The 15,189-nt window shown below is 49.3% G+C and overlaps 1 protein-coding gene across 3 annotated transcripts in view; it reads right to left on the bottom strand.

Annotated features, from left to right (window-relative positions):
* The window catches only part of NLGN3 (neuroligin 3), a 51,752-nt gene that overhangs the window by 10,636 nt on the left and 25,927 nt on the right, over positions 1-15,189 (bottom strand). For 2 of the 3 annotated variants that reach the window (XM_048514126.1, XM_048514127.1), the window contains 3 exons: positions 11,464-11,523; positions 6,133-6,282; positions 3,772-3,957 (listed from right to left, as the gene is read on the bottom strand). In XM_048514126.1, the coding sequence (XP_048370083.1) occupies positions 3,772-3,957; positions 6,133-6,282; positions 11,464-11,523 (396 nt within the window). The remainder of the gene's footprint in view (positions 1-3,771; positions 3,958-6,132; positions 6,283-11,463; positions 11,524-15,189) is intronic. The other variant, XM_048514128.1, reaches the window with a different exon arrangement.

Raw genomic sequence — 15,189 nt, 5'->3', positions numbered from 1 at the left:
GGCGTCGTCTGTCACCAGAGTAAACAGATAGGCTTCAAGGTAGAATCCTAGCACCCCACAGCTCACTTGATGGCCAGGGCCTCTTTCTCTCCTGTCATGTAATTTCACTTGGCTGGCTGCCTGGCTCCTTACATAGGAGTGGGGCCCAGTGGGAGACAAGGGTTCCACCAGGCTTGCTTGAGTTTTTGGAGTATGGGGTCTCTTGCCTGTGATTCTCTTGCTGTTCTGGGTCCCAATCCCAGAGGTCCTGGGACTCAGCAGCCAGGAATCCCTCCAAGAAGTTGGTGGCTTCCTTGAGATCTCCTGGTTGCCCATACTTCACCCAAGAAGCCTGAATCTGGGTGGGCAGTGTGTGTAGGCAGTGTTCCAGTGCAACTTGCTCCACAATTCTCTTTTTGGCATCAGTTGTGGGATACAGCCACGTCTCAGCCAGGTCCCACCAGGTGGTCACACAGGTTTTCGGTCTGGCTGTCTTCTGGAATGTGGTGCTGCAGAACTGTTGGTGGTAGGTCTTGGGGGAGACAGAGTAATGATCTAATATGGCAGCCTTCAGGTGTTGTAATTGGCCGCTTCCTCTTTTGGCAATGCCTTAACATCCCCCAACTGGTATGGTGGCCTGAGCATCCCTGAACATATATAGTTTGATGGCAAAGGCCCACGGTGTCTGAGGCCAGCCTACCTGCCCCTGCTGTTCTTTTGAAAGCTTCCAGGAAGCCATCAATGTTGTTGAAAGGTCTCAGCTTGGTTAACAAGAAGTAGGGTAATTAACTGAGGCTGGGCGACCAACTGCTGCTCCCATGGGTCCTACTGCCCAATGGGTTACACTCCAAGGATTGGTGTAGTTCTTACATCAGAGTCCGTCTGAGCATCGTGCTGCTGCTGTGCCACCTGCTGCAATAGCTTCTCTTGATGTCTGACAAGCCATTGGCCAAACTGAGTCCAGTCCATTGGAGCCATCATGGTTGGCCGGGGTTGCTGGATTCTCTGGTGCTGGGGGCCCTTTCCGCTGCAAGGTCACCACTCACCTGGTTGGTTATCTCCTCCTCTGGTCTGTCTCCCTCACTGATGCGCTAGATGCAAGGGCTGGGCCTAGGGTGGTAGGCCATAACACTGATCAGTGTAGGCTCCACTCCAAAGGCCCTGGCAGGTGAGGGAGGGGCTGGTTTAACGGGCCACCACTACCAACATTCTCCATCAGAACATTGCGCTGAACCCCATCTGCCAGCCTCGGCCTGCAGGGTCTGTCCTGTGGCCTCAGTTAGAACCTTGAGAGTTTCTTCTGAGAGAGAGAGAGAGGTCCCTATGACTGCTGCCTGCCCTGACAAGGATTTCGGCTGGCCAGTCTTGGTAACCTCCCCAGCCATTAGACCCAGCTTCTTTGTAACCTCCCCCTGGTGCTTCCTTGCCCCCAACTTTCACCCCAAATCCTGCCCCCTGCCCTGGCCCTTTCTCTTATCATGGGGCTCTTACAACAGTGTTCTTCCCTGGCTGCTCTTTGCCTGCCAGAAACCTGGGTGGCATTAGGACCCTGGGACCTGACAAACCACGGCTCCTGCCTCTTCCTCCTGTGTTGGCAGCTTCAGCTGTGGCTCATCAGGTGGTTTGCTCTTCAGGTGCTTCTTTGGCTGAGGTCCTGCAGCAGCATCAGAGGCCCTCCTGCAGCTCCAGCCTGTCCTGGTGGCTCTCCATGGGGACAGTAATCCCCAGGGCTCCCGTCTTTCCTGGGTTGTTCCCCAGAGCATCCAGCAGCCTGTTGTGGAAGGTAGGGTCCTGCCCATCCCAGGGCTGGGTGGCTCATTGGGATGGGGGTGGGAGTCTGGTGGCAGGGCCCAGAACACCCAGTTCTTTAAACTGTGCTTCTGTTCTTCCAGTCACAGTTGTGGGCCCAAGAGTTTCTTATGTCCCCTTCAAGTAATTCCTGATGAGAATTTGATCCTGTCCAACCTCTCACGTCACTCTTGTGCCTGGTTTTTGTTCTTCTCTTCTTCTTCTTTTTTTTGCTATGTAAAAAGCCATTTCACCATCCATCAATCCTTTCCTGGACCATTCAGGCCAGAGAGGAGCTATTTTCCCATAGAATTTTGGCTCCAGTACTCCTAAGAATTGTCCTTGTTAAAGACATGCAAACTTTTTTTACACACATCTCAGGCATGGGTTGCAACTGAATCCAGCAAGGCAGAAGTTGTGGTATTTGGAAGTGCTGATGTTCTAGAGGGAATTGAAAGTAATATTAACTGATGATGAGGAAAGCTTTGGGGCTCTTTTGAATCTCTCATTATTATTTGATGAAGTAGATTGGGATAGTGATACAGAATACCTTCCTTCAGTTACATCTTATCTGTAAGTTATCTTCTCTCCTAGACACAGTCAGTGTACCTGTATTAATCCCTGTTGCTATAAACCTGGACTACAGTTATGTGTTCTCGAAGGGGCTGCCTTTGAGGACAATTTGGATGCTTTAGCTAGGGCAGGCTGCTTGTGGGTGCTAGACTTCATGAGGATTTTACACTGGTATTATAGATAACTGCTGGGTATCCTTTTGCTTCAGTTAAGTGCTAGTTTTTAACCACAAAGGATATCAACTCTGACCAACATGTAAAGGACCAACTCTCCTGGTACCAGCCTATATATGTACCTATATGTGTAAGGACCATCTCTCCTGGTACCAGTCATATTAGACCTTTCTACCAATCATTTTTACTTATCCCCTTGACCACACTTTCACACCACATTGCTGCCACTGTCATTGCACTATAACTATCACTTGCAACAGGATTTTTCCATGTGGATAAGACAATTCACTAAACAAAATGGCTGCCGCAGTAAGCAGTACTAATCACAACATGGCTGCCACAGGAGACAGAGCCAACCACAAAATGCCAGGGAGAGTTATGTATAACTATCATAATAACTGTTCAGCATTTAAGGCAGAAGCTCTGTCTGACAGAATGACTTTTAATCTACCCAACTGATCTGCTCCCCAGTGGCCAATCAAACTCCCTGCTGGGTGCTAGCCCCACCTTGGCCCTGCCCACTTACTACAAAAAACTTGACAAGCGCAAAGAAAGGTGCTGGCAACCATCATGTCATCTGTGGGTACCATGCAGGAGACTCCTGGGTAGACAATACTAATTTGACTCAGTATAAGGCATCTGGATAACAACAGGCTCTGCACACAAATCTTCAAAGCTTTAATTTTATAGTATAAGACAACTTCACGCGTACAATTTTTAAAATAAATTCTCAGTCCCTCTCTTGCCCCTTCTCCGCTTTCATACTGGAGTCTTTTAATTTTAGAAGTTACATTAAAAACAAAGTATGGGTGATTTTGCATCACTGCACCTCCTTCAATAAGATTCCTTGTTAATTTCCTCTGCTATTTGGAAGATAAACTCAGACCCTTCGTGATGCCAGAACACAGTTAATTCACAGTACTTCATTATCTCCTCCCACCCCGGGGAACACTTTTCACCAATTTTTCACCAGCAGGATGGGTGCAGGTGCGAGGAAGTCAGCCAACAAACTTCATTAAAAATAAAACAAAACCTTAAATCCTGAAATTCCAGGAGGACAACAGGCATTCAAATGGTAAATGCACACAGATAAATGCCAGCTCTCTTCATGTGTTTCCACAACCTGACTTTCAATTTGAAATGAGTAGAGAAGCCCAGGGATTGGGGGAGGGGTGGTGGTGGTGTAGCCTCTGACCAGCCACGCCACCATCCTGGTAGAGAGAGTACTGGAAGAATGTGGGGAGGGTTGCCCTCTTACCTTCCGAGTGGTGCGACAGGGTGAGCAGGCTAACACAGGAGGCGCCAATGCCTGAGCCAAAGACAGTGATACGCAAGGGGTCACCACCAAAGAAGACAATGTTTTCACTGATCCAACGCAGTGCCTGGATCTGGTCAAGCAGCCCGTAGTTGCCCTTGGCAGCCTGGTCCCCAGTACTCAGGAACCCTGTGGGCAAGCAGAGGGTGATTGTGAGAGGGTCCATCAGCTTTCAGATGACTCAGGCCCATTCTCCTCCTCTCTCTTCCCACACAAGCCATAGAGATAGGGCCCCATAAGATCTGATAGCAGTTGTTTAAAATGCCCTTTTGGAATACAGATCACCTAGTTGGAACCCTAAAATACAGAAAGGACTGAGGCACATGGGGTTCCCTCAGAAGATTGGTGAAGTCCTTTTCAGGTCCAAGATGATGAAAAGGTCCCAGCCAGGTTCAGGTGGACCATTAGAGCCAGCTGTGAGTGAAGAAGGGGCCCCAAGTCTTTGTTATGGAGCTTAATATATAAGCCACACCACTGGCTGTGTTGGCCATTTTCTGTGCCTGCCCAGCCATTTGTGGCAACTGGGTCGTCCTGATTGACCACTGTTAAGTACAAACTGCCATCTTGCTCAGCCTATAAACAACAGGTTTGCAGTAGGCCAGCCACTTAAAGCATCCACCTGCAAGCAGGAGGCATAATGTATGCTGGACCCTCAGCTGGAAAACAGACTCCATAGGGACACTTCCCACACACTACGGGAGTTCTGAGATACTTGATAATGTCTGATGCCTCATGCATTTTGAATTTATGCTTTGTTCCAAGCTTCTCTCAACAACATTTAGCGGAAGAGCATATCAATTTTTAAAAGCATAAACAAGAAACTCAGGCCAGCCCTGTCCTCCTTCCTTGTGATGTTCCAGCCCCAGCACAGAAGGGGTGGGGGGAATTCAAGCACTTTTGGAGTTGGGCCATTTCCTTTACAGTCCAGACTGACAACAATATAGCAAATTGCCTCCAATCACAGCTAGGAGCATTCTGGCACTCAAGAAGCCAGAATAGGCACAGTCTCCATTCTGGAACTGAGGAAACATACCCTGCACAAGATCCAAATAGTGAGGAAATAAACAATACTTCAGGACAGAACAGCCTGAGAACCCTGCAGCAAAGCAGACAGACCCTATCTGGGGTAGGAAAAGGTCATCCTCCCGACCAGCTCTAGGAAGCTGTGGAGTTTTGTCCCAGAGGGCTGGCGGTGCTGCCCCATGGGGCTTGCCTGTCTGTTTCCAGAGTGTGGCTGCACTCTTGTGGGGACACGGAATACTCCCATTGGTACATCTCATTAGTGGCACTCGCCAGGCAGAACAGGAGGAGGAGATGGGTAAACACGGTTATTCAATATTTAACTTCAGATCAATATTTGCTCTCCACTGAGCCAGGATGTGCTAATGAAACAGAATTCTCAAGCAGGGACCAGAGCTATGCTGCTCAGCTTAGCTTCAGTAAGGGGGAGAATTATGCTGGAGATAAGGCATAAGTAGGTAAGAGTCAGGCCGGAAGGATTTTTACTGAGAAAATGATCACAGAAAGATGAGACGGGGGGATTAAAACCCACGAGCCAGCATGGGAAATTTTTTGACAGGCACAGAAATGTCTTGGTATGTCAGCAAAGGCCAGAGTCAAGAAAACAGAGAGGGCCGATGTTCACATCTCATGGCATTCTCACAAATAATTATTTGGAACACATGGAGGGCCCATAAAGACAGCACAGGGGGTTGACTGGTGTGGAGGTGGAAATGGAGAGTCAAGCTCACTTTCGTGTACAGAAGAGCAGAATTTTTTTTCATTGTCTCTCTCTCCAAGCTCCTATTTATAGCAGAGTCTGCTCCAAACATAGAAAGGGAACATGACACTGAACAAACAACTGCATCTGGTCCTCCAGAGGAACTCCTCCTAGATCCAGGTATTTTGAACAGAGTTCCAACTGTGTGATGGCTACGAGGTGGACCACACACTTTATGGCCAGCCAAGGTCTCCTTCTCTGCTCACAGAGCTGTGGATCAAAGCAGGTCCAGTACTTGCTCCGCATCCATCTCATGCCACTGTAGGGTTACCAGACGCCAGCTGAAACTTGGAGATCCTCTGGAACGACAATTCATCTCCAGACTGCAGAGATCAGTCCCCTGAAGAAAACGCTTGCTTTGGAGGACTGTCTATGGGATTACACCCTCCAAATCCTGCCATCCCCAGACACCACCCCCAAATCTTCATTAATTTCCCATACTGGAGTTGACAACCCTATCCCACAGTCTAGCAGCAACTCTGACCGCACAACCCCCATCCTGATAGGTCTCTCTGGCTCCATACCCAGCACTCCAACACGGTAGTTGAGGGTGATGACGATGACGTTGCCGTAGCTGGCCAGCACACTGCCGTCAATCATGTTGCCTGTCCCTTCCATGTACGAGCCACCATGGATGTACACCATTACCGGTTTGGCTCCGCTGTCTCGGATGTCTGCAAGGGGGAGAAGCTAGAGAGAGGACTCTGACAGAACTTTGTGGGTGCTTCCAGCCCACTGGGGCCATTTGTGGGCAGTTCCTAGTAAAGGGTGGGGAAAGTGGTCTGGTCCAGTTCCATTCGTAGCACGCACACACGCACGCACCCCCACACAGAACCCAGCCAACAGAGACCCAATGCCATTGTTCAGTCTGGGGATTTCCAACCTTTCAGGGGTAGGCACAGCTCCCTCCCAACACAGCAAGGCAGCCAATGGGAGAAGACCCTGAGGGCTTGTAAGTGTTATGGGCCAGTCAACACCAACCTTCCAAGCCAGGCCCAGTGAAAGAACACAGCTGCTCAACAGAGACTGCAGACTCTGGGCCAAGATGGAAGTTTTTGCAATTATGTCTCCTGAGTGGAGGTGTGAAGTGGCTGGAGAAATTGAATAGGGGGATCCACCTCATGTTCTGCACCTCTGGAAGGCTGCTCAGTCTTGAGATGCTTATGCCAACCACAGACACATAAGAGGAGGGTGGAGAGAGCAAAATATGGGGGATGCAGAGACACTGCCCCCTTTTGTTGAGGAGGAAGGGATGCACTGGGAGGATATGAACAGACAGGTATGCAATAGATCTTGAAGGTGGAAGGAAAGGGCTGAAGGAGTTGGGCTACCTTCTTCTGCCCAGCAAAACTCCTCTTCTGACCAGATCTCTGCCAGCAGCGGGGCTGGTTTGCACCAGCTAGATTCTGTCTTGCTCAATCTTCATGTCTCTTTCTTTCTCTCCCCTTCCTCTTAGCAGGTGCTGCCCTTGTTGTGGCACTGAATACCCACCTGGGCAGCCTGAACTGGAGGAGGGAGGCTTCTGTGAGCCTCCACCACCCCAAGGAAGAGCCCCTGCACCACAGGAATAAGTCGGCCCACTCCAGCAGCACTGACTAGCCATCCCTTGCCTGTGTTTTCAAAGTTGCCAAGGTGGGCCAGAGTCACTAGATCCCCCTGTAGAACTTTGCCCTGAAAAGCAGTGAGGAAAGCAGCCAGGTCCACAGGGCATCTCAGAGATGGACTTTTTGTCAGTTAGATGAAGGTGCTATCACATTTCTCATGTTAACTAGGAAAGTCCAGTAAAGCCTTGAAGAAGAAGTTGGGCAGCCTAAAGAGCCCATGTGAGTGTACCCAGACACCCATTCCTGACAAAGTCGTGGTGTTAGCAGAGCAGCAGTGGTGTACATTTCTCCGTGCAAGCAAGCACGCTGGCTTAATTACACTCCTCAGTATTTAAAGAGCAGAAAAGTCTCCAGTAAGGTCACAGCTCAAAGGGGTTGGGGGGGTGGGGATCTGTTTTGCCCAGAAAGGCCAGGTGCTGGGATGTAGCAGGCAGTGGTGAAATAATGTCATAGCCCGCTCATCACTGCTCCTGACCACCTGCAATACCTGAGGAATCCAACCTCTTTCTCTATTTTGCCTGCTAAACTGAGATGTACTTTGTTTTTCACATACAAGAATGACAAAACTCTGAGGAATCCCACTGCTTCCAGCATATATGCTGCGTGTAATGTGAAGCGGGGGGGGGGGGATGAAAGATGCAAGCTCAGTGGCCTCTCATCCTTCTACACCACTGCATTAAGGGACTGCTTTGAACAACCACGTCTTCTGACCCCTCTGTGGTGCTCTTAACTTTTCTTCCCTAGTCTGTGGGATTCTGGGAAGGGGGAGGCAGAAGGAGTCCTGCACTGACCTCTCAGCCCCCAGCTGCCTGCGTGCCTTGACAAGTGTGGGGAATACCTTGGGATTTGCTCCCGGGATGAACTGGCTGTCCTGCTGCTCCCTGATGGAAGTGAATCCATCTTCAGGAAGACCTAGGAGAGACACCTGCAGAACAGCTAGCACTTGCAAAGGCTTCTCCAGGCATTTCGTGCATCCACGGTTTCTCAAACTGGGTCTGGATGGCATTTGCCTAAGGTGCTTAAAGAACTCCAATAAGAAGTTGTTGATCTCCTAGCAAATATATGCAACTAAATATAAGCCTTCTTGAAGATCCTGAAACACTGGAAATCAGCAAATTTGAAATCATTTTTTAAAAGTGGGGCTTCAAGGGATATTGGGAATTTATAAACTAGTTACCTGAATGTACTGATGAAGGCTTTCACGGCCGGATTCAACTGGTTGTGGTGGGTTTTCTGGGCTGCGTGGCCGTGGTCTGGTGGATCCACACAGCCCATGGTCTCGTTTTCCACACAGCCCAGAAAACCCACCACAACTAGTTACCTTAATGTTTGTCCCAGGTAAACTGGTGCAAACCATTTGCAACAACCGAATTATCAAGTATTCACCAGAACAAGAGGATAGAAGCCAATTATGCTGCAGATAATTAGGAAAGAGACTCAACACAAAGTCTGTATTGTGATGCCACTGAGGAGATCTATGAAGCAGAAGGTGCATTTGGAACATTTGGGAATATCTCAGGTTTCCCGCATCCGAAAAAAAATATCGTAGAATTGGACGCAATGCAGAAAAGGGAGATCAAAATATTTATAAAGAAAAGTTCCAAAATCTGAAGTATTTCAGTTCATATATTTAAGAAGGGATGATGAAAGGAGAGCTTTAGAGAGCTCTGCAATTATGCATTATGTCATGAAAGTGGACGCAGAGACTATTTTCTCTTTCTCCCAGAAACAAAAGAAAGAACATCACACAACACATAACTAATTTATGGAATCCAGTACTAGAAGATGTGGATGTGACCATTAGCATCGATAGGCTTTTTAAAAAGGATTAGACAAATTAATGGAAGATATTCTGTTGACTTTTAGATATGTTTGATAAATGGATCTTCCATGTTCAGAGGCAGTTGGCCAGTTGCTGCAGAGCAACAGAAGGGAAGGGTTTTATTGTCTTCTGTCTCTGTGGGCCTTATGGAAACACCTCAGTTTCTACTTGGAAAACAGCAAACTCAATGAATGTTTCACTGATCCAACAAGGCTCTTCTTCTGTTCTGCACTGCTTTTCAGATTAGCATGATGAGGCTTTTTATACACCCTCCCCGAGGCAGCTGATCAACCACTTTGCAAAATCCTGGCTGGAGCTCCCTTATTATGCAAAAATGATGTCAATCCAGACAGCCACTTATCTCTGATGATACTGATGGGTGGCTGGGAACAACTTCCTATGTGTTCTTGGAAGAGCAAGTCAGCACATAAGTGGGCTGCTGCATCCTCGCAAAAGGAGTACCAAATCCATGATACGTTCTTACTGTCTGAGGACCGTGCCCCCAGACTCCTGCCCTGACCAGGAGAGGGCCCACAAGGCCCAGGAGAAGCCCCAGGAGGAAGACTTACCCAGTCCCTGGGGGTGCATAGGGCGGCAGACTGCGCTGGAATGTGGCAGAGGAAGGCATCCTTCTGCATGGCTGTGAGATGTGCCAAGGATGTTGGAGTGGTCAAAGACAACCCCAGGGCTTCCCCCTAGCTTTTGAGTTACTGCTAAACCCTCTGGACGTTACTGAATTGCAAAACATACTGGGGCAGTACATTTTGCAGTGGCAGTGGACAGTCGTGGCAGTGTGAGGGGGCTCACATGGAGGAGCTCCACACTGGGCCAGTGGCTGCCGGATCTCCAAAGGCTGCACAGTGGGAGAGAGGAGGCCTGGAAGGTGAGTCAAACCATGCCCAGGGATGGCATGATGCTGCACTGGAAGCCCAGACCCTCAGAAAGGGACCTGGTGCAAGTCCAGAAACCCTACTGAGGCCTTTGCCTTCCTGGGGCAGTAACAGGGAGGAAATGGGGGCCCAGTCTGGCCAGAAAGGAAGAGGAGGATGCTCCAATGTAGCTACAGCCCGACTCAGGACCTGTTAGCTTTGGGAAATGGCCACTGCTGCACCCAGATGCCCTGTCTGAGGCTGGAGGAAGAGTTCCCCAGACCCTGGGGAGGGGTGCCCGGTGGTGCTGGGGCCAGGGTTAGACATATAGTAGTTTTCTCTGGCAGGTTAACGGACTAATATAATCACAAATAAATCTGAACTATTCCACATGCAACTTCATTCTCCTAACAGACTGACCATTGCCCCAGGACATTTTGCAATTCAGTAACGTCTGGAGGGTTTAGCAGTAACTCAGAAGCTAGGGGGAAGCCTCGGGACTGTCTTTGACCTCTCCAACACCCTCGGCACAGCTCACAGCCATGCAGAAGGATGCCTTCATCTGCCACATTCCAGGGCAGTCCAATCATTTGTACTGGCACACCTATTCTAGCACTGCACTTGGACTGCAGCCCCAGAGAGTTGCCTGTTCTCTTTACCAGACAGCACTTCTTATCCTAGAGGTGGCTTCTGATGACCTATCATACCTGCCTGTAAGAGAAAAATGGGTGCCTGCTTGCCTGCCCCACCTCTTGCGAACAGCAATGTGGGGTCAGTGCAGTTGTCCCTTCTGCAAGCAGCTGACAGCAGGCACTGACTGGCCAATTCTGCCTCCAAAAGTGAACACTCTGAGGGGTTCAGGGTGCTCATTCTAGGGAGAGGTCAGGAAGCACAGCACAGTACAACATCTGCCCCCCCCCCCTCCAGAGTTCAGCCTAATTCCCAAGAGTGGCCAAGAGAGAGAGAGAAAGAGAGCATGAGCAAACAAGAAAGGCAGTGAGAGAGACACATCACTGGCAGCAGGTTCTGGGTGCTCCTTTCCTGGGCCTAGGCAGTCCCCCTCCCACATGCATGCCCCCTGCAAACCAGCAGGCCCCTTGACCTTTGGAAGCCCAAACCCACCCTGGGTGGTGGTGGTGGTGGCGGCAGTAGCAGAAAATCTAGAAGGGGAAGCTTCTTTTGTCCAAATAGTTCCTTTCTGATGGCTGGTGGGGAAGAAGACTGGAGGGAAAGACCAACCCATGTGCCCTTGCCTTGCTTTACTGCCTGTTCCCCGTGCTACCAAAGAACCCAGCCCATCCCTCAAGCGAGACAAGGCCAGCAAGCCCCTAAGTGATCATATCACAGCTTCGTGCCCCCTTCCCCCACACCCATGGAAGAGAAGGACGAGGCTCAACGAGGGTCACCGTCCCCTTCCCATGCAGCCGCTCGATAGCACAAGGAGACAGAAAGACACAAAGAGCTGGGGACTTCCTGTGATGGCAGCAAATGGAGAGCGCACATGAGAGAGCGTGAAAGAGCAGGTTCATGCAGAAACAGCCACCTGGCGCACACAAATACCTTCGTCTTCATCCCCGTCATTATCCGCTAAGTCCTCGCCCTGTTTCTTAGCACTGGAGCCTGGGGACCAAACACGAGGAGACAGAACAAAAAAAGAAAGAGAAGGAAGGAAAACAAAAACAGGAAGAAAAAAAAGAAAACAAAAGAGAATTCAAAAATAGCATGATTGCAGAAAAGGTGGGCACGTTACCTGGGCAGTGTTCGGGATCCGCTAAGTATAAATTTGCCCCACTGACCTCCAAAAGCAGCACGGGGCAGGGGGGAGAACTGTCCACAGCAGCTTCCCTTCCCCCATTTCTGGGGGTGAGTTAGGATAAGGGGGGAAAGGGGGCCTTTCTGTTGCAGGGTGCCCACCTGGACAGCAGATAGTGGAAGACAGAATCCAGAGGGCTGTCCAGCAGCCAACCTGCTGCGCTCCTCTTCCTGTAGAGGAAATACCAGGACTGGCAGAGGAGGTTAGGATGGCACCTTGACAATGCCAAGGCGACAGTTTCCAAGAAACTGATGCTATGGAGCTAGCCAATCGTCTTTTGGAAGCAGCATGGAGTGGTGATTTGTGCCAATGGGACATGCTGCCTTGTGGCCAGACTGGGGAGATACCAGACTGGGGAGATACCTGCACTCAGAGTGACTGTTTACTTGCACACACAAGGGGAAGAAAAGACCCTAGCCTGCCCATCGCTGCAGGGTTTGGAAACTGTACATGCACAAGTCCAGTCTCTATGTGTGAATCTCTCTGGGGTGTGCATGTGTGTATGCACCTCAGCGTGAACATGCTTACATGCATGTGACAATAGTGGGCAATCCCAGAAAGGGACAGAGAATCCAGCATCCCATCTCTCTAGGGCCTCTCTGTCCATCTCTTTGTTATGCACAATTTGGGTGTTTGTAATGCTAGGATCAGATAGCACTTGGATGTGGAGGCCGAGGGCACATGAAATTTGCCATCAGGGAATGACAGTCCAAAAGGAACAGCAATGGGCAAGCCACCTCTCCAGACTGGCATCTGGCAAGTTAGGGGAGCTGATGCGCACAATGCTAAGAGTGGCTTTTAGGCTTGACTGCCTCTCTTCTGAATATTCTTCATGTGCTCTAAAAAGCTGTAAGAAGCAATTGCACAATCTAATCAGCACAGCCTCTTCATTCAGTTTTTTTAATTTTAAAGCAGGGGTACATGTGGAGGGGAAAGTTCACAGAGCAATTCCCTAGCTTCCTTCTCCTGGGCTAGCTCAAACTTTCTGGACAAAGACGGTCAAGGTGGCTCTGCCTTAATTGGCAGTCCTTACTGGAAGCAGCTGGGAGCGGACCCCTAGTTGTTTTCATCTGGTAGCAACTGCCTGCTAGAAAAAATATAAACTGAAGGACATCCAGCAAAGAGCTGTTATGGCAGACAAGCCATCAACAAGTACAGCCCAGAACTAGCCTACTGCTGTCACCTTCCAGGGACCAGGGAACTCCCTCTTTCCACCAGGAAGATGGACAGAAGGCAGTGCAAAGCCTTGACCTCTAAGTTTAAACATCCCTACAAGAACAAAGGCCAGCATCCTCCCCCTCCCCCACCACCACCAGGTCATGGTGACTTCAGCCTCACTGTCTTGGTTGAAGAAGGCCACCAATGCTGACCTGCCTATAGGCTTTGAAACAAACTACTATGATACTTCAGGCTGCAGACAGTTAGGGCCATAAACAGGCTAGTGGTGCTACGCTACCTTTCTTTTTCCAGAAAGCTATAATAGAAGGGCTGTCCATCTGCCCCCAAAGCTAGCATGATTCATCCCTGCAAGGGAACCTGTGCAGGAGGGGTCACTAGGCAGGCGCTAAGACTCCACAAAGTCAGACGGAAAGAGATAGGGTGAGAACAAAGCCTTGCCTGGACCAAACAAAGCTCTCCTGTCTCTGCTCGCTCAGATTCCAGGCCTGCATGGTAACCATGGATACCAAGGCAGACTCTGTATTTCCCATTCAAAAGCACAGAGCCCCCCCCCCCCGCCCGCCCTCCCACAGGGCCCTCTGTCCTGCCATTGCTGGGGACAACATCACCCTCTTCCTGCCTCTGCTCCCTACACCCATTCCAGGTTGGAATTGCAGAGGCAGCAGAGCAATCTATCGGAGGTGACAACAGTATGTTTCCCTCCACCATCCCTCCTCAACTCTCCATGCCTACCCACAAGCTGTGCCAGCAACATGGATCTGTGCGGTAGCTCCAGAAGAAACCAAGGAAATGCTGGAATTAGTTCTCAAGCTTGCCGTGCAGAGAAAAAGAGAGAGCGCGCGAGAGAGACAGCCTTGCCAGGGGACTGGCATTTTGATAGGCAAACACGGCTGCAGCGCTGATGTCTCCCAAGACTCAGCCACTCAGAGCCAGCCTGACATGAGGAAAGACCAGGGGGAGCCAGCAGCTGCACTACAGAAACACGCATGCAGGGCCCAGGCCTGTACAGCTTCAGATAGGTGTATTGACACCACCAGCACTTTTTAGTGTATTTCAAGTAGAGAAATATGAAACATTAGAAGGGTCAGAGGAAGCTGTTTTGTCTCTGCCTGGGTCCAGGGCCTGGAGAACTGATAATTCTCTTGACATCCAAAATCATCTGTGTGTATACTGAAGGGTGTATACCCTCTTTGGACCAGGCAGAAAGAAACAGTGCAATGTCAAAGTCCCTTGCCCTTCCCAAATGCAAATGCTTCTTTGGCAGAGAAGCTGACCAATTGATTGCAGTTAATATAACATGGCCACACCCCTCCCACATAGCCAGATGAAGGGTGTATTTGTGTTTGAATGCAAGTCATGTAGAAGGTGACTCCTAAGCTCTCCTGGATACTCTAGTTTTGGCACACATTGGTGGGTAAGTGCAACCAGAAGGCTTTTTAACTGGCACAGGATTTCTTTGTTGTTTTTTTCCAGCTTGTAGACTGATAAGCAAGACATGCAAATCTTTAAAGAAAAAAAAATCTTTCCAGAACAGAACACATGAGAACAAAGAGTACAGGAAGCGAACTGGGCATCTGGGACAATCCTCTAGCCACCAGAAGGTTTCTGCCAGGCCCCACAATTGGAAAAGTTTGTTAGCCGAGATGCATCACATTTTTATCTTTTTCTATCAGGAACTCCCTCCTGTGTTTTATCTTAAAAACTATCCTATGGTTGGTGTTGAGTATGTGAGTGTTTCAAGATCACCCAAATGAAGAGTTGAGACTGCTCCACCTGTCCTTGGTCTGGTGCTAAGTTCTGAATTGGCAACAAAGGTGCTCACTGTCTAACCCAAAAAGGGATGAGTACAAGCCCTCCCTCCTTCACTAAAGTCTTCACTTCATGCCTATTTTGTTACCCAGCCTGAGCCTTGGCATAGTATGAAGTAAGTAAGTAAATAAATAAATAAATGTGAAGGAAACCTACCTCTTTTGTTTCTCTGTCTCTCTGTGTATGTGTGAATACACACCTGCCCTCAAGGAAATGAGGAAGTAAAGTACTCTCTTGTGATACTCACAGATTTCACTGGTGAAGCACATCTCTCCTCGTGTGTGTGTGTGTGTGTGTGTGTATTTGTGTGCCTCTCCCTCCCTTTCATACCCACCATTTTGAAAGAACCTGAACAGGCAAACAAGTTGTCCTGGGACAACTTGGTTCTTGGCCTTAGCCTGCCAAGTAATAAGGACAACTTACGCAATTGTAAAACAAGATGTTATGTGGAGCCACACTATCTCTCTGAAGAATGCACAATTACT

This window comes from Sphaerodactylus townsendi, linkage group LG13 (genome assembly GCF_021028975.2).
Source record: "Sphaerodactylus townsendi isolate TG3544 linkage group LG13, MPM_Stown_v2.3, whole genome shotgun sequence".
Taxonomy (NCBI): domain Eukaryota; kingdom Metazoa; phylum Chordata; class Lepidosauria; order Squamata; family Sphaerodactylidae; genus Sphaerodactylus; species Sphaerodactylus townsendi.
Note: the sequence above shows the minus strand (reverse complement) of the source record. Positions and strands in the feature narration are given on the sequence as shown.